This window comes from Onychomys torridus, chromosome 4 (assembly GCF_903995425.1).
Source record: "Onychomys torridus chromosome 4, mOncTor1.1, whole genome shotgun sequence".
Lineage (NCBI taxonomy): Eukaryota > Metazoa > Chordata > Mammalia > Rodentia > Cricetidae > Onychomys > Onychomys torridus.
In genome coordinates this window covers 124,294,182-124,315,965 of record NC_050446.1, presented here as the reverse complement: position 1 = coordinate 124,315,965, position 21,784 = coordinate 124,294,182, and the positions used below count along the sequence as shown (strand labels likewise).

General features: G+C 49.2%; 1 protein-coding gene across 1 annotated transcript in view; it reads left to right on the top strand.

Annotated features, from left to right (window-relative positions):
- The window catches only part of Manbal (mannosidase beta like), a 30,306-nt gene extending 9,212 nt beyond the window's left edge, over window positions 1-21,094 (top strand). The window contains exons 2-3 of the mRNA XM_036183115.1: window positions 3,043-3,249; window positions 20,220-21,094. Of these exons, the coding sequence (XP_036039008.1) occupies window positions 3,043-3,249; window positions 20,220-20,327 (315 nt within the window). The 3' untranslated portion in view covers window positions 20,328-21,094. The remainder of the gene's footprint in view (window positions 1-3,042; window positions 3,250-20,219) is intronic.
- The last annotated feature ends 690 nt before the right edge of the window (window positions 21,095-21,784 follow it).

The window sequence follows — 21,784 nt, the reverse complement described above, 5'->3', positions numbered from 1 at the left end:
GGATTTGGAGGTGTGGCCTTGGAGGAGGTGTGTCACTGTGAGATGGGCTTTGAGGTTTCATAGGCCTACACTAGGTACACTCTCTCTGTCTGCTGCCTGTGGATTGTGATCAGGGTGTAAAGCTCTCAGCCACTGCTCCAGTGCCACGCCTGTCTGCTTGCTGACATGGTGGTCATGGACTAACCTTCTGAAAATGTAAGCAAGTCCCCAACCAAATGCTTTCTTTGAGAAGAATCACCTTGGTCGTGGTGTCTCTGCACGGCAATGGAACAGTAACTAGGACACCAGTGTACACAGCTTCCAGGTTCCACATTTACTGATGCTTGGTGTTTATATACTCTTTTTACAGTTTAGAATTCCACCCCACCCACCGTGTGTGTGTGTGTGTGTGTGTGTGTGTGTGTGTGTGTGTGTGTGTGTGAGAGAGAGAGAGAGACAGAGAGACAGAGAGAGACAGAGAGAGACAGAGAGAGAGAGAGAGAGACAGACACACAGAGAGAGAGAGAGAGAGAGAGAGAGAGAGAGAGAGAGAGAGAACTTGTGAGAGCTGATTCTGGGCTTCCACCATGTTGATCCTAGATCAAGCTCAGGCCTTCAGGTTTGGCCTCAGGTGTCTACCTGCTGAGCCTCACCAACCCCACTCTCCTGTTTTTGAGCCTGAATCTCATTATGCAGCTCATGCTGGCTTTGAACTTGCTGTTTTTGTAGCATAGGCTGGCCTAGAACTCATCTTCCAGCTGAGTACCGGATTACAGACTTGAACTGACTGCTTCCCGAGCTCCCCTTTTATTTACTTTCTCACTTAGCTTTAGGGGACAGAGGCACACTTGCTACAGTACATATGTGGTGGTCAAAAGACAACTTTTGGGAGTCTGTTCTCTTCAAATTCAGATTGTCAGGCTTGGTGGCAGGTGCCCCAGCCAGCTGAGCCCTCTCTCCCGGACTCGCTTTAGGGCTCTGTTTTATTGTCGCCTTGTGGACGTTCTTTGTCTGTCCAAATGCTAGACCTTTACCGCGTGAGTGGGTCACAAGTGTCTTCCTCCACTCTCTGAGAAATGTCCTCTAAACAAAAGGTTTTGATTTTATGTGGAGTCTAATTGACTTCTTTCTTTTGTTATTTGTGCCTTTGATGTCACATCTGAGAAACCATTGCCAAATCCAGTATTGTAGAGATTTCCCTTACGACGTTTAACAGTTTTCTAGTTTGGACTCATACTTAGATCTCGGGTCAGTTTGAACTAATCTGTGTGTGGGGTAAAGGGGACTGCCCAGCCTCTCCTGTTTGTTTTTGTGTGTGGATGCTCGATTTCCTAGCACCATTTGCTTACAAGCCAGCCACTCCTCTATGTGTTTATTTGGAGCTCGCTATTGCATTGTCTGGATGTCTGTTCTCGTGTCAACAGCTCTCTGTTTCGACTGACTTAGCTTTCTAGTAAGTTTTGACTTCATAAAATAAGTTCTTCAACTTTTTTTCAAATTAACTTAGTTTTAATAATTTAACAATATGCCTTTCCAACATATAATCAACATAAAACATTACTAATGAGGTATTTTACATTCTTTCATAGTAAGTCTTGAAGTTAGGTCTGATTTAATTTAACATTCACTTCAATTCAGACCAGCTGCATTTGGGGGGCACTTGTGGCCCACTAGCACCATATTGGGTAGCTCAGAGTTAGCTGGAGAGTGCATGGCATGGCACAGATCTCTCTGAAAGCACGAAGGCTGTCTATCCCTCAGGTGCACCTGACGCCACAGTACATTTGTCTCTTCACTGCTGGGGCGGCAGAAGGAAGCCACCTGGAGGGGCCATGATGAGGAAGCGCGGGAGGCATGATGGGGAGGGTGACCCTTGCACTCAGGCGTGGCCGTAGAGTAGGGCTTTCGATAACAGCCATTGTGGAAAGGCTGTTCTGGGCAGGTGCAAGCTTCTTGGAGGGCTCAGGGTTCGAAAGACTCAGTGCTCTTGGAGAGCCACAGACAGTTCTTCCAGCTTTACCAAGGTATTAAGAATGGGAAGGGGGCCAGGCGCGGTGGTGCATACCTTTAGTGCCAGCACTCACAGAGACAGGAAAGTCTCTGAGTTTGAGGCCAGCCTGGTGTACAGAGCAAGTTCCAGGACAGCTAGAGCTGTTATATAGAGAAATCCTGTCTTAAAAAACCAAGGAGAGAGAGACACAGAGAGAGAGAAGGGGGAGGGGTGGAGAAAAGAATAGGTTAGGGCTGGTGAGAGGTGAGGTGGGCTAAGGCCTGACTGGCCTGCCACCTGCTGCCTATCCTCCAGCTTTCTTGTGTGGGCTAGGCTTTCATGTGTCCTCTTTGCCTCTCCGTTCACACTTGTAGTTTAGAGCTGGGCATGGTGGTGCACACCTCTGCGTGCCAGCACGTGGGAGACTGAGGCAGGAGGTTTCCTTGAGTGTGAGCAGACTGTGTTCCACAGGCAGATCCTCTCTCAACCTAACAGCAACCAGGCTGGGTGATGGAGCACACCTTCAATCCCAGCACTTTGGAGGCAGAGGCAGGTGGATCTCTGTGAGTTTGGGGCCAGGCTGGTCTACAGAGTGAGATCCAGGACAGCCAGAGCTGTTACACAGAAAAACTGTCTCGGGGGGGGGGGGGGGGGGGGGGGGAGAAAAAAGAAAAAGAACCTGGCTGTGGCAGTTTGAAAGAAAATGGCCCCCAGTGGGAGTGGCACTATCAGGAGGTGTGGCCTTGTTGGAGTAGGTGTGGGCTTGTTGGAAGAAGTGTGTCACTGTGGAGCCGGGCTTTGGGGTCTCATATATGCTCAAGATACTGCCCAGTGTCTCAGACCACTTCCTGTTGCCTATGAGTCTAGATGTAGAACTCTCAGCTCCCTCTCCAGCACCACGTCTGCCTGTGTGCTGCCTTGCTTCCCACCATGATAATAATGGACTAAACCTCTCAACTGTGAGCCACACCCCAGTTGAATGTTTTCCTCTATAAGAGTTGCCGTGGTCATGGTGTCTCTTCATAGCAATAGAAACCCTAACTAAGGCACTGTCCTTCATTCTTTTCATTTAGAATCTCATTTCGGAGAAGGCGACTCTCAAGAGGCTCCTGGCAGTGGTGACTTGGGCCATGGCCTCCGACCTGGACTTCTCGCCTCCTGAGGTGCCAGAGCCCACCTTCCTGGAGAACCTACTGCGGTATGGGCTCTTCCTGGGAGCCATCTTCCAGCTCATCTGTGTCTTGGCCATCATCGTGCCTATTCCCAAGTCCCATGAGGCGGTGAGTCCTCCCCTGGGATCTCAGCTTTCTGAATGGCAGGCTAGGTTCTTGTCCCAGCAGTTATCACCACAACCAAGAGCAGCAGGGACTGTGCTGGTCCTTATCAAGGTAGCATGGTCCCTGGATTCCTACCTGATGGATGGGACCAGGTGATCAGCCCTTCAGTTGTTCAGGTCTTTTTTTGGGGGGGGCGCGGTTATGAGACAGTGTTTCTCTGTATAGTTTTGGTGCGTGTCCTAGATCTCGCTTTGTAGACCAGGCTGGCCTCGAACTCACAGAGATCTGTAGCATGAATCTTAAAAAGTCTTATTAATAAAATCAAACCTGAGGCCAGTTATTGGGTGAATGCTGGAAGATCAGAGAAACAGAACAAGCCACAGCTTCCTCACCTCGCCAGTTCCTCAGCTGGTCTTATTTCCTCAGACTGCAAGCTTCTGAGTCCTCATCCAAATGAATCTCCGCTGAACTGTGCTGCTCAAAGCCTAAAAGTTTAACCAGCCAAATGCTGCTAGTTTCTGGTCTCCATATATCTTTCTGCTTTGTGCCATCATTCCCTGGGATTAAAGGTGTGAGTCACCATGCTTGGCTGTATCCTTGAACACACAGAGATTTGGGTAAATCTCTGCCTCTGGAATGCTAGGATTTAAGGTGTGTGCTACCACTGCCTATCCTCTATGTTTAATATTGTGGCTGTTCTGTTCTCTGACCCCAGATAAGTTTATTAGCATGCACAATATTTTGGGAAACACAATGCCACCACAGAGATCTGCCTGGTTCTGCCTCCTGAGTGCTGGGATTAAAGGTGTATGCCACCTCTGCCCAGCGTTCAGGTCTTTTTTATACTGATTTATTTTTTTGAGGCAGGGTCTTACTGTATAACCTAGGGCTGGCCCCAAACTCAGTATTTCTGTGAGTCCTGAATGGTAGGTTTCTGTTCGGCTTCTTTTTATATTATTTTGAGACAGAGTCTAGCTGGCCTTAGGCTTGAGGCAGCTTCTCTGCCTCAGCCTCCTGAGATTACAGGTGTGAGCCATCATCCTTGGCTTCTGTTAAGACTTCTATTAGCTCCTGCTGCATGTCAGACTGTTAAAAAACGTGACCTCTGACTTCAAAGAGCTTCTTGTCTTTGGGAGGGATACAGAAATAAAGCAGTTCTTACTGATGCATGCCTGTAGCCCCAGCATTTAAGAGAGCAAGGCAAGAGGGTTGTGAATTCAAGGCCAGCCTGGGCTGTATAGTAAGATCCTGTCTCCCAAAGTTGGGAAAGAAAAGCAATACGTTTGCTTTCATGAGCCTGGCGGTGGTAGTGCACACATTTAATTTCAGCTCTCAGAAGGCAGAAGCAGGCGGATCTCTGTGAGTTCAAGGCCAGCCTGGTCTACAGAGTGAATTCCAGGACAGCCAGGGATACACAGAGAAACCCTGTCTCAAAAAAAAAAAAAAAAATTTTAAAAACAATTGTTTTTGCTTTCATGAGAAGCACAAGGTAGACTATGAGTGAGTATCTAGGAGAAGGGACCCAGTCATACCCTGGGCTGTCCCTGCTGCTGAGACAGAGTGAGCAGGCTGCTACTAGGAGGCGTGGGAAGGGTGAGAGGGTGCCGTTCCAGGGCAGGGGAAGTGCTGCAGGGAGCCGGAGCACCGAAGCCCTGAGCTGGTCCAGGACCTCAGAGATGGTGGGGTGGCTGGAACAGAGGAACAGACGGGACTGGGGAGGTGCAGCCAGAGGTGTGGGCGGGGCCCAGAGGTGCCGTGATCTCCTTGGCTTTGGGTTTGACTCTTACACTATGAATGTCTTTATTCTGCAACACCCTTCTTCTACCCACTCTCGTTCAACACCCCCATTTTCTTCTGACATTGCTTTGTTGGAGAAAGCAGGTTTGTATCTTCTGTGGCCTACACATTCCAGGGTTTGGCTGATTGCTTCTCTATGTGGCCACTGTTCCCCACAGGAAGTTCCATATAGGCACCTAAGGCCATCCATTGTGTTATTTGGTGTACCTGTCGTAACTGGTGCTTTGGACTCGCTGTTTTTACAGTTGTGGTTGGTGTCAGCAGGATCATGGTGTCTGGCTCCTGTGCATTAGGAGATCATCATAAGTTCAGATGGTCTTCCCTGAGCCTGAACTCTTTGTCCTAAATGGCTGCAGCATCCACTGCTGGTCACTGCTGAGATTCATTATTCCCCTCTATATTGCCAGCTACAGTTCAGGGAGTTTGTGGATGCTGGGAATTGAACCCAGGGTCTCTTGGAAGAACACTGAGTACTCTTAACCACTGAGCTATCTCATTGCTGTGGTGGTTTGAAAGAAAATGTCCCCCAAAGGGAGTGGCACTGTTCGGAGGTGTGGTCTTGTTGGAGGAGTTGTCTCTGTGGGGGAGGGCTTTGAGGTCTCTCTTGCTCAAGCGCCCCTCAGTGTAGTCACACTGTTGACTTCCTGTTGCCTGCAAGCTATAGGACTCTCTCAGCTCTTCCTCCAGCAGCACATCTGCCTGCATGCCACCATGTTCCCCACCATGATGATAATGGACTGAACCTCTGAACTGTAAGCGAGCCCCACCCCCGACAATTAAAAGTTTTCTTTGTAAGAGTTGCCGTGGTCATGGTGTCTCTTCACAGCAATAAAAATTCTAACTAGGACGCCAGCCCTCTATTTGATGTTTTGACTAGTTTTTTTTTTTTTTAATTTTTTGGTTTTACTTTATATGTATGAATATTTTTCCTGCATGTGTGTATATGAACATGTGCATGCCTGTTGGATCCCCTGGCAGCTCACAATGGACTGTCCTGGGAATTGAACCCAGGTCCTCTACAGTAGCAACAAACACTCTTAGCTACTGAGCCATCTCTCCAGCCCCCTGTTTTAATTTCTAAATTACATTTATTTATATATTTGTTCATTGGGAGTGTGTGTGTGTGGGGGGGGGGGGCTTGTGTGGAGGTCAAAGGACAGCATTTGGGAGTTGGTTCCAGGGATAGAAGTCCATTTGGCAGTCTTGGTAGCAGGTAACCTTTATGCCATGAGCCTTCCCACCATCCTGGTTTTTGTCTCTTTGTTTTGTTACTTGAGACAGGGTCTTGCTTTGAAGTCCAGTCTGTCCTTGAACCCACTCTTCTCCACCTCAGCCCTGTGTGCACTGGGATGTGTGCCCACTGTGTGCCAGCGCACCCGGCCACACTGGTTTCCAGGAAAGCACTTGCACCAGGTATCATGGCTCACACCTATACTTACAGCATCTGGAGCTAACGCAAGTGGATGCTGTGAACTGGAGGGCGGTCTAGACTCTAGTAAACTGTAGGCCTATCTCAGTGGAAAGAACTGGAATTCACACTGGTGTTTAGAATTCAAACTGAAGACGCTGGTGTTTTTACTTGTGAGGTTATAATTGTATTTTTTTGTTTGTTTGTTTTTTGTTTTTGTTTTTCAAGACAGAGTTTCTCCGTGTAGCTTTCTGCCTTTCCTGGAACTCACTCTATAGCCCAGGCTGGCCTCGAACTCACAGAGATCCGCCTGGCTCTGCCCCCCAAGTGCTGGGATTAAAGGCGTGCGCCACCACCGCCTGGCTGCAATTGTATCTTAAGACTTTTTTTTTTTCATTTATTTAGTGTGTGTGTGTGTGTGTGTGTGTGTGTGTGTGTGTGTGTGTGTGTGTGTGTACATGTGCCAATGTGTGTATAGAGGTCAGAGAACAAACAGCCTTCAGGAGTTGGGTTTTTCCTTCCACCATGAGGGTCCCTGGGATTGAACTTAGGTTGTCAAGCTTGGCTGCAAGTGCCTTTACCCACTGAACCTTCTTGCCAGTTTTAAGCATGTATCTTTGGTTTATACTGGCAGTCTTATTCCCTAGAAAGATTAACAAAATGACGAATTTGTTCTGTCCTGCTATGTTGGAGGTCACCAAGGCCAACTTAGGGTCAGTGATTAACTAGGAGGCCTCACAGCTGTGGTAACCACAGTGACAGGATGTAGAAAAGGCACGGGATAAAGCTGGAGGAAGGGAAACTGAGCCGAGTCCAGAAACACCCCCACTGGAGCCGCTCATGTGTCCAACTCCAGGAGCAAGGAGTCGGTAGGTCATGAAGCATTGTCCAGCCGGAACTCTAGAGACTGTGCAGCGCACGTGCGCGCGCGTGGTGGGCTTGGGATGTTTTTGTTTAAGACAGTCTCAAGTAGCAGAGGTTGGCCTTACATTCCTGATCTTTCTGCCTCTGGATCCCCAGTAATGCGATTTCAGATATGCACTGCCACACCTGGTTTATGGGGTGTTGGGACTAAACCCAGGGCCTCCTGCATGCTAGGCAAGCACTCTCCCAGATGAGCAGCATACACAGTCTGTAAACACAGCCACTGAAAGCTAACAGTTTTCTGTTTCTGTGACAGTATTGGCATTGGATCTAGGGTATCACGTACTGAGAAGCAAGCATTCTACCCATGAGCTATAGCCCCGGCCCACAAGGCTTTTTATTGGGGTCACATAACTGGTCACATGATCACTGGCTTACTACTGTATACCCAAGTTCCACACTTCTGGAAAAGCAGGTGTCCAGCATAAGCTAGATTGCTTGACTGGTTGGGCAAAGTGCACTCTTGGGAGCTGTGGGAGTGAGGGGAGTTGTTAGAGGTGCCAGTGCCCAGTGCCAGCAGCTTCTGGAAGGACGCCATTGTGTTTTAGGTTACTTTATGCTGCATATCTACAGTGTCTGATTCTCATACTAACCTGGGACTCAGGCGCAAATGTGAGGGTTTGTTCTGGCCTCAGGTTGTGTTCCTGAGGGAGATGCGGGGGGGGGGGGGGGGGGGGGGGCTCAGGTTGTGTTCCTGAGGGAGATGCAGGGGGCCTCAGATTGTGTTCCTGAGGGAGATGGGGGGGGGGGCTCAGGTTGTGTTCATTAGGGAGATGGGGGGGGCTCAGGTTGTGTTCATTAGGGAGATGCAGGGCACAGTACTGTCAGCCTGCTCTCTGTGTGTCACTCCACTCTAGAAGACATTGGGCACATTTGCTGCAACTTGTTTTTAATTTCTAGGAACTTTTCTTTTTAGTTTAATTTGTTTTTGAAATCCTATGAAACATTTCTGTGTAACATTTCCAAACTCTATAATGAGGTGCATTCATAGAAGAAGTTTCCTTTAATCTCATTATGCCCTGCCAGTCCTCTCTTCTTCCCATAGGAGGCCGATTTTATTACTATGATTCATCTTTATCATTTTGATTCATTGTTGTTTTTTAAAACCAGACAACTGCTTGTGTGTGGAAATGTATATGTAATTATAGTCCTTCCTCTGAGCACATAGTCGTAAACATGGTTTTGCACCTTCTTTTTATTTTTCTTCCTGGATCCCTCCCCCCACCAAAGTCTCACTATGCAGCCCTGGCTGGAACTCAGTGTATGTAGACCAGGCTGGCCTCACACTCACAGAGACCCACTTGTCTCTGTTTCCTAAGTGCTGGCATTAAAGGTGTGTGCCACTACACCAGACTTTTTTTAACAACACACTGTACATTCTGGAGACTGCACATCTTGGGGCTTGCTGTGTTCTGAAGCTCCTGCTGATGTCGTGGAGAGGGTGATGGGCACTGGTGCAGTGACATGGGGCCAGGGGAGGGAGCATGCCAGGCTTTAAGTTTTAAAACAATGCCTTTAAGGGGTTGGGGAGATGACTGAGCAGTTAAGAGCACTGACTGTTCTTCCAGAGTACCCAGGGTTCAATTCCCAGCACCCACATGGCAGCTCACATCTGTCTGTAAGTCCAGTTCCAGGGCTTCTGATACTCTCACACAGTCATACATACAGGCAAATGCCAATGCATATAAAATAAAAATAAATTTATATATATATATATATATATATATATATATATATATATATATATATTTTTTTTTTTTTTTTTTTTTAAGTGCCTTTAAGGCATCTGGGTGAGGTCTGTCTGTCCTAAGTCAGCAAGTGAGTTTGCGTGTCTGCAGGAGAAGAAGGCTGTGGGCAAACAGTTGACATTAGGGCATGTGGAAGATGACATTGAAGCCATGTGAGAGGATGAAATCTCCCCAACAAGATCCTGAAGGGAGATGAGGAAAGGGCTAAGAGGCCCTGCGGCATACACCTGTAGTCCAGCACTTGTGAGTTTGGGGCTAGCTTAGGCTACTGTGGTAGTTTGAATGTAATCGGCCCCATAATCTCATAGGCAGTGGCTCTATTGGGAGGTGTGGCTTTGTTGGAACAGGTGTGGCCTTGTTGGGGAAGTGTGTCACTGTGGGGGTGGGCTTTGAGGTTTCCTATGCTCAGGATACCACCCAGTGTCTCAGTCAACTTCCTGTTGCCTACAAGATGTAGCACTCTCAGCTCCAGCACCCCATCTGCTGCATGCTGCTGTGCTCCCCAACATGCTCCCTGTCATGATGATAATGGACTGAACCTCTGAACTGTGAGCTACCACCTCAATTAAATGTTTTCCTTATAGAGTTGCTATGGCCAGGTGGCAGTGGCACACACCTTTAATCCCAGCCCTCAGGAGGCAGAGGCAGGCAGATCTCTATGAGTTCGAGGCTAGTCCGGGCTACAGAGTGAGATCCAGGACAGGCACCAAAACTACACAGAGAAACCCTGTCTCAAAAACCAAAAAAAAAAGAGTTGCTGTGGTCATGGTGTCTCTTCACAGCAATAGAAACCTAAGGCAGCTACACAGTCAATTCAGGGCCATTCTGAGCTGCATAGACTGTCTGAAGCAGGCGATATGGACATTGCTCAGTGGATAAAGGGCTGGCTGTGCAGCATGAGGACCTAAGTTTGGGTCCTCAGCATCCACATGGCTAAGTGCATGTGACCCCAGTACTGGGGTGGGTGAGACAGCCAGAGTACTAGGGCTTGTTGAAAAATAGCAAGCCCCAGGTTTGATGTCTTCCTTTAGTCTCTGTACGTACACCTGGATGCGTGTACCACACACCACACACATCATGAGCACAGGCTCATGCACACACACACAGACAAGACACAGGGCAGAGCGTTGAGTGCTCCAGCACAGGCAGGCTCGTGGCCTCCGGTGGTTTTGTCTGTCTGGTATTCTGGTGGTTTGTGGATGCCACCATTGGACTTCCCACCCATAGTCACATCATGCTTTAAAAACGGCCCCTGGCCCCAGTCCTCAGACAGGGCGTGCTGCTGGGTGTAATAGTAACAAGCTTTGACTGTCTCCAGTTGCTGCTGTGGGAGCTGCTGAGTCTCCAGGGAGGGAGGTGATGGCCATTGTTTACTTGGAGAGCCAGGAGGGGAAGCCATGTCCTGCTCATTGTTCTTAACAGAAGTGAGCCTCCTCAGTCCCGAGGCTTGTAGGGAAGGGCCACAGCAGGTTAAGGACCTTTGAGGCAAGGAGCTGACTAAGGGCTCAGAAGTAAGTCTCCCCCAAATCAAATGAAAATTCTGACCTTCACACATGTTCACTGTGCCCTTCCCCCATAGTAAATCAATAGATGTAATTTAAAATTTTTAATACATGCTTCCTAAAAAACAGGCAAAAAAATTTTTTTAAGTACATGCCTCTTAACTCCCCAACAAGCAGGAAGACTTAATTTACCTCCATCTTTTAAAATATAAATACATTGCAGCAATTTTTGATTTTTTTTTTTTTTTTTTTTTTTTTTTTTTTTTTTTTTTTTTTTAGTTCTTTGTAGTTTAGAGGGAGGGAACACAGGGAAACCTTCCTACCTGAAGTTTACTGTATTAGCTTTGTTTTACTGAAACAAGATCTCACATTGTAGCCCAGGCTGGCCCCCAACCTTTCTGCCTCAGTTTCCCAAGGGCTGCCATGCAGGACTGTTTTAGCAATCTTTGTGAATGCATGTGTATATGTGTGGAATCAGAGGACAACTTGCATGGGTCAGTTCTTTCTTCCCTTTGGGTTCCAGGGATCAAACTCAGGTCAACAGGTTTGGTGAAAGTCCTTTTACCTCCTGAGCATCCCTTTGGCCCCAGTTTTAGCTGGACTGGAACTCTCTGTGCAGACCAGACTGTCCTCAAACTCACAGAGGTCTGTTCACCTCTGTCTCCCAAGTGCTGGGATTAAAAGGGTGTACCACTGTATTTGCCCTTTTCACCTTTAAGAACAAATGAATACAGCTTGCCAGGGGCCTGGAGAGCTGGTTCCGTCAAGAGCACCTCCTGCTCTGACAGAGCACCTGAGCTTGCTTCCCAGCACCCACACTGGCAGCTCACAACACTTGTAACTCCGGCTCCAGAGGATCCAACACCCTCTTCTGGCCTCCGCAGGCACCCACGTAAACACACATGCACATAAATATAAACAAAATAAATCTTAAACAACAAAAGACTCAGGTTGGAGAGATGACTTAACTGTTACAAGCATTTGTTGCTCTTACAGAGGACCTGGGTTTGGTTCCCAGCACTCATGTGGAGGTTCACAGTCATCTATAACTCCAGTTCCAGGGGATCCCAAAACCTCTTCTGGCCTGATGTTCCATCTCTGTAGGTACCAGGCATGCACATGGTATATATACAGGCAAAGAGACAAATCACTCATACACATGAAATAAAATAAATACATCTGTGGTGGTGCACATCATGAATTCCAGTACTTGGGAGGCAAAGGCAGATGTCCATGAGTTCAAGGCCAGGTCTACAAAGCTAGTTCTAGAATAGCCAAGGCTACACAAAGAAACCCTATCTCGAAAAACTTTAAAAAAAAAAAAAAAAAAGTAAAAAAAGTAAGATAAAATAAAATAGATGCACCTGAAGAGCCTGGTGACCTGACCAACTCTGCAGCTATCCAGGCCCAGATCAGTGCTTCAGTCAACCCCAACTCCTTCTCCATCTACAAGCTGCAAGACCTCGAGGAGGAGCTGGTGCCGCAGAACTAGATCTGGGAGCACGTCATGACCACCAAAAAGGAAAACCTAAAGCATGACTGTGATTGAAGAAGTCTCGAGAATGCTCAAGTATTTGTGATGCTTCAGAGACCAGAGGCCTTGAACCAGTCCAGTGACTCATGGCAATGAGTATTTGCCTATAGGGCTATGTGGGCGTGTGTGTGTGTGTGTGTGTGTGTGTGTGTGTGTGTGTGTGTGTGTGCGCGCTGCAGTTTCCAATGCTACTACAATGAATGAATTTTTGATGGGGGTGGGAAGATGGCGGAATAAAGCATACTCAGGGGAGAGGCTGAACCATGTTGATGTCTGAGGCCTGAGCTACCGCTGGAGGCCATGTTGATAGATGTCTGTGGTCCCTGCTGCCACCAGGGGCCATATCTGAGTCTGTGATCCTGTTGTGTTCATGGCCAGTGTTGCCACTGAAGGTAATAGAGATGTCTGTGGTCCCTGATGCCACCAGGGGCCACGGACTTGCTACTGCTGGAGGCTGTGTTGATATCCGTAGCCTGTTACCAGCAAAGGCCACGCAGATGTCCGTGGTCTGGGCTGCCACCTGAAGTCATGTTGATGTCCGTGGACCATGCTGAGGTCCATGGCACATGCTGACACTGGGGGCCAGGTAGATATCTATGGTCCATGATGTCACCCGATACCATGTGGAAGTCCATGATCTGTGCTTCTGCTACGTATAAAGGACAAGGAAGCTTGCTTCTGCAGTGGCATCCATGACTGCAGACTCTCAGTTGAGAGAGAGAGACATGGAGGGTTTCTGCGACAACCCCTAAAAGAGTAACAACCTAGACAGGAAGCCACTGAGGAGAACTCTTAGAGATTGTGGTGGGGCTGCTGAAGTGCAGCTCTCGACAGTAGCTAGCTACTGGTGGGGCAGGGGAAGGACTCGTCTTTGGGGGGGAGAAGCTGGCCACCAGAAATTTAACCCTGCTCCAGGAACTATATCGACAACGCAAACTGGACTTTTTTTTTTTCAATTTCTTTTTTCTTTTCTTTTTTTTTTTTTTTTTTTTTTTTTTTTTTTTTTTTAGATTTATTTATTATGTACACAGAAGAGGGCTCTAGATCTCATTACAGATGGTTGTGAGCCACCATGTGGGTGCTGGGAATTGAACTCAGGACCTCTGGAAGAGCAGTCAGTGCTCTTAACCTCAGTTTCTTTTTTTGGCGTGGAGGGGGAGGCCACAGGAGTTGGGGTGAACTTGGGAAGTAAGAGTGATCCGGGTATATTATGTGAAATTCCCAAATAATCAATGAAAATATTAAGAAAAAAAAATACATCTTAAATAAAATTTAAAACAAAACCAACCAAAACCTTTTCATTGGTTCAGTATTGATGATGATGGTGGTGGTGGTGGTGATGGTGGTGATGATGGTGATGGTGATGATGATGGTGATGATGATGGTGATGGTGGTGGTGGTGATGATGATGGTGATGATGATGGTGATGGTGGTGGTGGTGATGATGATGGTGGTGGTGGTGATGATGATGGCGATGATAGTGGTGATGATGGTGGTGATGATGGTAGTGGTGGTGGTGATGATGATGGTGATGATGATGGTGGTGATGATGGTAGTGGTGGTGATGATGATAATGATGATGATAAAGTGCTGTGAACCCACTTACTGCCTTAGGCCAGCACATGGCCCCTGCGATTGAGGACGCTGCTACAACTTTCTTCTGTATATTGCCATGAGACAACCTCCTCCCTCCACTCCTAACGGCCCCGAGGGGAGAAGGGGCTTTAACTGGAGGACAAGGGGGATCTTAGGGAGGAAGGGAGCCTGGGAAAGTAGGGACAGCTTGTGGAGCCTCCTTATGGCCTGAGGGCAGCAGGGAAGGGCTTGCTTGGTTGCAGAGGATGCAACGGAGGAGGCAGCAGAGGGGCAGAATAAGGAGACCCAGAGAACAATGCTGCTCTTTGCTGGTTTGCTTAGGGCAAAACTGTCCTCTTGGTTGGCATATAGAAACAAGGTTTATTAGTAGCTTTTGGGGTCAGGAGATAATATTTTTGGCTTCAGAATGATGGGAAAGCCTTTGAAAAGCAAAAGAATGTCTTTCCTCTTGTTCCAGTCAGCTGGTTTCTTGCAATTGGTTTATGACTTCATTGCTTCAGTACTTAGCAGATTATTTGAAAGCTCTTTGGGGGCTAATCAGAGAAGAAAAAAAAGAACGCATAAATGCTTCCCACCCCACCCCCTTCCTTTTCAGAGGAGAACAAGAGCCCATTGGCCAACATAAGCCAAGTCTCTTGAATTCTAAGCCAGATGGAAGGCTTTCTCATTGACACCTCATTAAGCTGAGACCTGAGAAAACATTTATTTACCCCTAAGGCCAAGGCCACACAACCCAAGTATTTTCTTGTAGGCTGGACTCTAAACTGTGAGATAGCAGGTCCTTAGACAAGACAGCAAATACACTTGTCTCTCAGGCCAAGTTTGGTTGTATGGAGGGAATGGTAAAAAGGATCCTGGGGCGGGACTGGTGACATGGTTCAGTGGATAAAGGCCCCAAGCCTGATGACTTCTTCAGTTCCAGAACCTACACAGTGGCAGAAGAGAACTGACTCCGTAAAGTTGTCCCCTGACCGCCACAGCACACCCACACATGCACACACCCATAGTAAATAACGTTAGTAAGATTTAGGCTGTACACAGCGGCACACGCCTTTAGTCACAGCACTCAGGGAGCAGAGGCAGATGATCTCTTCTAGTTCTATGTGTGTGTGGGAGTCACGGTCTCGAAACTGGGTCTACTCCTGTAGCCCTGACTGGCCTTGAACTTGCTTTGACTTAACATACTCACTTGAAACCTAAGAAGGAGTTGCTGGGCTCTGCAGGGAAACAAGGATTCCAGAAAGGCCTGAACTTGACCCCGGCTACCTACGCTGCTTGAAGTTTCTATGTACTATAGAGAGCTGAGATGTAGTTGCTGCTTGGCTGGGAACCCAGGACTCCTAAGGTGCCCTCTGCCTCCTCTGCCCCCTGACCCTGTGGTGAGATGACAGTTTCTCTCCTTCGGCTGCAGCATCCCAAGGAGGCTGCCTTCCTGCTTGGTCTAGTTCAAAGGCCTCTAGAAGGAACTGTATGGCTGGCTCACTGGGACAGCAGTGGTCCGTGGGTGGGAGCTGCAAAGTGCGAGGAGGGGAGGTCTATTCCTACAAAAAATGGAGCCTGGGGAGCTTACGTGAAATCTACTGCCTCCGAAACTAGAGGCAAGCAGGCTCAGCTTGCAGCTCTTGCAGTCAGCTCTGCCGAGTCCAGGCAGCCCTCTTCAAAGAGGTTCCGGCTGAGCTGACTTTGGGCATCATCATTGGGTGTGTTTCTGGGGAGGTCTGTGTAGGTTTTCCTAGGTGAAAGGCAGCAACAAAGGGTAGTAAGCCAGGCATGCTTGTGCACACCTTCAATCCCTGCACCCTCAAGGAAGAGGAGGTGGATACTGTGAGTTCGAGGCTAGGCTGACCTACATGGCAAATTCCAGACCACCCAAGGCTCCATAATGAGACCCTGTCTTAAGGGAAAGGAAAGAAAAGAAAGCTGGATGGTGGTGATGCATACCTTTAATTCCAGCACTCAGGAGGCAGAGGCAGGTGGATCTCTGTGAGTTCAAGGCAAGCCTGGGCTACATAGCAAGTTCCAGGACAGCCAGAGCTGTTACACAGAGAAACCCTGTCTTGAAAAACAAACAGCCGGGCGGTGGTGATGCACACCTTTAATCCCAGCATTTGGGAGGCAGAGGCAGGCAGATCTTTGTGAGTTCAAGGCCAGCCTGGACTACAGAGCAAGATCCAGGAAAGGTACAAAGCTACACAAAGAAACCCTGTCTTGAAGAAAAAAAAGAAAGAAAGAAAGAAAAGAAAAAAGAAAAACCAACAAAAGAAAGAAAGGAAGGAAGAAGAAAAAAGAAAGAAAAGGCAGGAGAAAAGAAGGAGTAATGGGGAAGTGTGGGTGGCTGCTCCTCTGCCTCATCTGGCCTGAGCTTGCCTCCCAGGCCTTTTGGATCAGCTTCTGCGCAGAATGCAGATCCAGTTAGCCCTAGTGAGTGGGTATTTGCATTGCTGGGTGACGCTTGAGCAGGTAGTAAGAGTGCATCTGGTAGCTCCCCATGAGTTCGTGGTTTAGATGTTGCCTGAGTGGTCATCTCAGCAGCCAGCTAGCTGCCAGCACCTACAGGGTAGGCATCTCTGCTGGCTCCTGTGTCTGCCAGGTCTGCTGTATTAGTGAAGACTCAGCAGATAGCTTCCCCACAGAGGATAGCAAGGCATAGCAGACTTGGACGCTGAGAGCCTCTGGAGCCATCTGTCTCCAGACCCTGCCTTTCCCAGGGTACCGGCTTCCTTCGCAGACCCTGTGTGGGGGAGGATAGTTGTTATCAGCATCCCGTCGTCCAGGATTTACAGTTCAGAGCCATTTCTCTGCTCTGTTCACTTTATAAATCTCCTGGCTGCTCTCCTTGACCACGTGCTCTCCTGGGCATCTTACCAGAATAGATAGCGAGTGTGGTGGCATTTAATGTGCTGCCCACAGAGATGACCCTTCCAACCTGAAGCCTGTGGTGTTTGGAGACCTGAAAACCCCTTCCCTGAGCTCTGGGAGAATGGCCTGGAGAGCCAGAGCCCTGTGCAGAGTTCTGTAGAGGGCCTTGAGTTTCCATGCCCATCAGGGTCACCATAACTGTATAGTTAACTTGAACAAGCACGTGCCCAGTCCTGGCATCCAGGGACAGACTAACAGCCAGCTCTGGTTCTGCTGCCGTGTGGTTGCAGCTTGGGAGGAGCTTGTAGTTGCCTTGCGGGGTAGGTGTGCTTTACTTAATGACCTGTTTCTTAGAGTGCTGTGTGGTGAGCAGGGTGAGGGCATCATCCTGCTCCAACAAGCACCAGGCTGCAAGTGTGTGCCAGCTCGTGGGAGAGATGGCGGAACACACAGCAGCCACAGACTAACCGATGGGAAGGACCTGTAAAGTCCTGCGAAAGTGTTTCTAGAATGAGCTTCTGGGGCTGGTGTGTGTGTGTGTGTGTGTGTGTGTGTGTGTGTGTGTGTGTGTGCGCGCGCGCGCTAATGCTAAGATGCCAGCTGTGTGCTGCCACACCCCACTTTTTACATGGTTACCGGGGATCTGAACTCAGCTTTCCTAGCTCAGCTGTCCCCAGCCACCCCTCCCAGAGCGATTTTCCTAGACACAGTTCTACTTGCCCGCCAAGCATCTTAGAGGCTGTGTCTCTTTGGCACAGTTGAGCCCGTGTGGACAGCTTCCCCCGCCCCCCATTTCATCTGGTGTCTTGTCCTCTTCTCAGGCCACTGCCTTGCTCGTCTCCATGCCTAGGGCCTCAGCAACACAGAGCTCCAGTGTGAGGCTGACCCTGGTCCCAGTTCTGTCCAGCCCTAATCTAGCTGAGCCATAAAAAGAGGAAAGCTCCTGGAGGTCAGAAGAGACAGTTCCCAGGCAGTGTCCGAGCAGAGCTTGGTGCCTTTCTTCCCCTGGACTGTTTGCAAGGGAAGAATGAGAGCGTTGAGTGACTCTGTCCCGATTTACAGGCACACAGCCACATGGAGCTGCACAGTGCAGAGTGTGGGCACAGTGCCTCTCCCTTGTCACTGCACAGATTCCAGGCCTGGGCCTGATGGTAGCAGCAGTTTTCTGGCCTGCTGAGCTGTTCTCTCGCCACTTCATTGTTGATGGAGGAATTGTATCCACAGGCCCGGAAGCACCAGGCAATGGAGGCTTCTTTTTTCCCTCAGTCACTTCAGATGGTGCGGTGCCCCCAGTCTTAAAGGTGAGGCTGTCGGGTATAGTCTGCTCCTCCCTGGCTTTTCCTAGTCACACACATCTGAAGAAAAATGAGGTCACTCACTTGTTGAGTGACTCCTGTCAGCCTGGATGGAAACTACCCTGTAGGACCTGAGGACCCTGTCACACTGGGACTGCCCCGTGCTTCCCTGTACCTTGCCTGCAAGTTCCCAGGGTCAGAGCCTTGGCCTTCTTGCCAGGAAATGAGGCCCCAGTGACTGCCTCATCCTCATAAGGCCCTGTGAGCAAATGACTGGGGTGTACTGACCCTTCTGCAGCACCCCATGGGGAGCACAGTGTTCCTTACAATTGGCACACACGAATACATGCTAAGCACCTCTGCAACAAGTAGATGTCTGGTCCAAAGAAATCCCTGAGGTAGCAGCAGTTTTCTGGCCTTGGCGGTTTGGAATACACCTTCCCTTTTACACACACGTAACGGCGGTTTTGGTTTCTTTACTGCACCTGTTTCGTTCAAGAGACTCCTCTTTGTCCTCCAGAGCAAGGATGTAGCCTTAGTCTGCTTTTTAATTTTTCTGTTTTAACTTAAGATCAAGGAGGCTGGAGGCTGGAGCGATATCTCAGCAGTTAAGAGTATTTGCTTCTCTTCAGAGGACCTGGGTTCCATTCCCAGCGCTCACATGGCGGCTCTAGCCATCTGTAGCTCCAGTTCCAGGAGATCCAACCATCTTTTCTGACCTCTGGGGCACCAAGCACACATGTGTGTATAGACATACATATACACAAAACACATAATAAAATTAATAAATCTCATAAAGTTAAAAAAAAATAGACCAACGGAGTAAAACACACAAACAGCAACTTTCCCCATATTGAATTCCAGACCAGCCAGGGCTGCACAGTGAGACCTTGTACCCTGGGGTGTGCTGGCAGGCACCTTGGGGTGTGGTCTGTGAATACAAGGACAGTGCTCTTGAACCAGTGCCACCACGAGGGGACACGGAGCTACCTTCACTGCGTGTATAAAGTAGCCAAGAGAAGCTGGGAGTCCAGATTTCATGGGAAGTCATCCAGTTGTGTGTTTTTGTGCATGATGTGTGTGTGTGTGTGTGTGTGTGTGTGTGTGTGTGTGTGTGTGTGTGTGCAGGTGCACAGGTGCCAAGTGTGTGTGTGGAAGTCAAGAGGACAATTGCAGAGTTAATTCCTTTCACTTTCATGGAGGGCCTTGAACTTGAACTGTCAAGTGCTTTTCCTCATGGAGCCAGCTCACCAGCCTGGCATGGATTGTTTTTATCACATTTACTTGTTTGTTCGTTTGTTTTGTGGGGGGGGGGGGGGCAATACATGCCACAGTATATTTTTGGAGGTCAGAGGACAACACAGTTTTAAGAGTCAGTTCTCTCTTTGAGCTGTGTGGGACCTGGAGATGAAACCCAGATGCTGTTCCTTCGCCTGCTGAGCCACCATGCCACACACTGCACTCCCCCCTCCCCCGCCTGGATTTTTGAGAATAAACACTGCCTACTAAGTACAGCTTGCAGACAGAGCCCAGGCCGTGGCTGTCATTCCCTGAGCTAACCTGCTTCTGGGGTCCTTTGGGCTACCACACAGGCTTGTTATCACCAAAGGAGATACAAGAACACCAGATAGGAGCATTCCTGATTCTTCTCTGGTACAAGCGCAGTAGCCTGGGGCAGGCCTGCCCCTTCCTGGGGCTCACTTTCTTTATCTGCACAGTGAGAGCCAGACCTAGATCTGTGACTTTGAACCTATTTTTTTCTTTTCAGCAGCAAAACCTTTGTTTCAGCCAAATCTTACAAGGGGACGCATCACAGGGTATGAAACAGACAGAATGGAACTGTCCCAGTTGCTGAGACTCTGGGGTTCTGGCCCGAGGCTGCCTCTGCCCTCCCTGGGGCACCCCTGCCAGACTCTGCAGAACACGGGGTAGTGATAGCCCACCTGGCAGCTGCTTGCCCCACCCCAAGCCCAAGTTCTGTGGATGACTAGGGGGAAGAGAGCGATCCCCAGGAGTGTCAGCCATAGCAGCCTCCCCACAGCCAAGCCTCACTAATGCTTTCCTAGCATGAGGTATCCTGACAGCCACCACCCTGCTGGTGCTCCTGTGACTTCACCTCCCCCAGGTGTCTGTCACTGTTCCCAGCTGACACATGAGACATGGGACTGAGGGGCCCGTAGGCCGCTGAACTGGGAGGTAAAGGAGCCCCGATGCCACCTGGTGCTGTGTTCCTTTGTGTGTCTGTGGCATGCTTCGGTCAAGGTGGATTTCTCTAAACATGACTCTGTCTTTTTAAAAATCACCACACAGGAGGCCGAGCAGTCCGAGCCCAGAAGTGCAGAGGTGCCGAAGAAGCCCAAGGCTGCCGTACCTTCCATCAGCAAGAGGCCGAAGAAGGAGACGAAGAAGAAGCGGTAGAAGTGGAGGCCTGGGGAGCCCGTGGCCTTGGCCTTGGGGGCAGCCCTCCTGGGAGCCAGCATCCTGTTTCCTCTCGCGGACTGTCTGTCCTTGGCTGGAGGTCTGAGAAGATTGAAACTCCCTCTGACCACAGAGATCTGAGCAGTCCCTGGGCTCCAGCTGTTCAGACCACACTTCCTCTTCCTTCGCTCTGCTACACAGAGACTCTCCAAGAGCAAACACTGTCCTGGAGGGTTTTGACATCAGGTCAGGCTCACAGAGCCAATTATTCACATTAGTCCTCGGTCCAGTGGTCTTCGGACCAGGCGAGTCACACTGCAGTGTGGAATTGTTACCTAAGGCTATAAGCACACCCTCTCCCGTTACTTGTGGTGTGTGTGTGTGTGTGTGTGTGTGTGTGTGTGTGTGTGTGTGTGTGTGTGTGTGTGTGTGTGTGTGTGACTTTTGTATGCACAGAACTTCACGTGTGTTCAGCCCACTCACTGTGGCAGCTAGGTCCTGAAGATGTTGGGGACGGCAGGACAGCAGAAGGCCTGGGCCCGGTGGTACCTGCACGGGAAGGTGGTAGCCGAATGAGGCCAGATTTCCTGGGCACAGACTCTGTACGCCTTTGAAATGGACTTGTCACTTTCAGACAACCTTTAACCCATTCTAACATTCAAAGTGCCTTTGACTTGGACCTGTCATCTCCCACATCTTTCATTCCCTGACCAACAAAGAAAAATTATGTGGAGAAGTCAAAGCCAATAAACTGTCGTGCATGCTGAGCCTGCCTGTGTTGTTGCTGAGGAGGGAAAAGGACAGCCTGGGTTTCTCTCCTGAGAGTGAGGGAACACTGTCCCCATAGAAGTGGGGCAGTGTGGACAGAATGGGCAGCTGTGGTCAAAGCCCTCCAGGCCAAGCCGCTCTGGAACAGGTTTTCAGAAAGGGTCCAGTCAGTGGCTCTACGATGTCTTCAGTCATTGGGAACACTCGTGAGTTAGTTTCCACAGGGCCCAGGCCCCTCTCACTCCATAGGTTGCTAGAGCAAGAAGACAATGCTTGCCCTCAGGGATGTGAGAAATACAATATTGTAGAAAGCCTCAAGGTCGAGAGCCTCGACTCCAGAGGCTCTGATCACATGCCTGGAGTCAGCTGCCCAGAAAACCCCAAACACCACAAAGTCAGGACAACAGGCTCATTCTCTTGCCAGACCCTTCCCCAGAGTCATCAAGGGTGCTAAGGGACTTAGGTACAGGCACCTGTCCATTTCAAGTGCTAGTAACAGTAGAACAGGATCCCAAGCCCAGGATCCTGGCCATGCAAGTTAGCAGGCGTCTATCCTGGTGTGGTATTTAGTGTTAGCAGGGCAGGTGCTCTGCTGTGCAGAGGGGTTTCACAAGGCTTCCCAGAACCTCAGGTCTCAGGAAGTTCAAATATTCCACTTGGCAAAGGGCCATCTTGTGCAAACAAGCAAG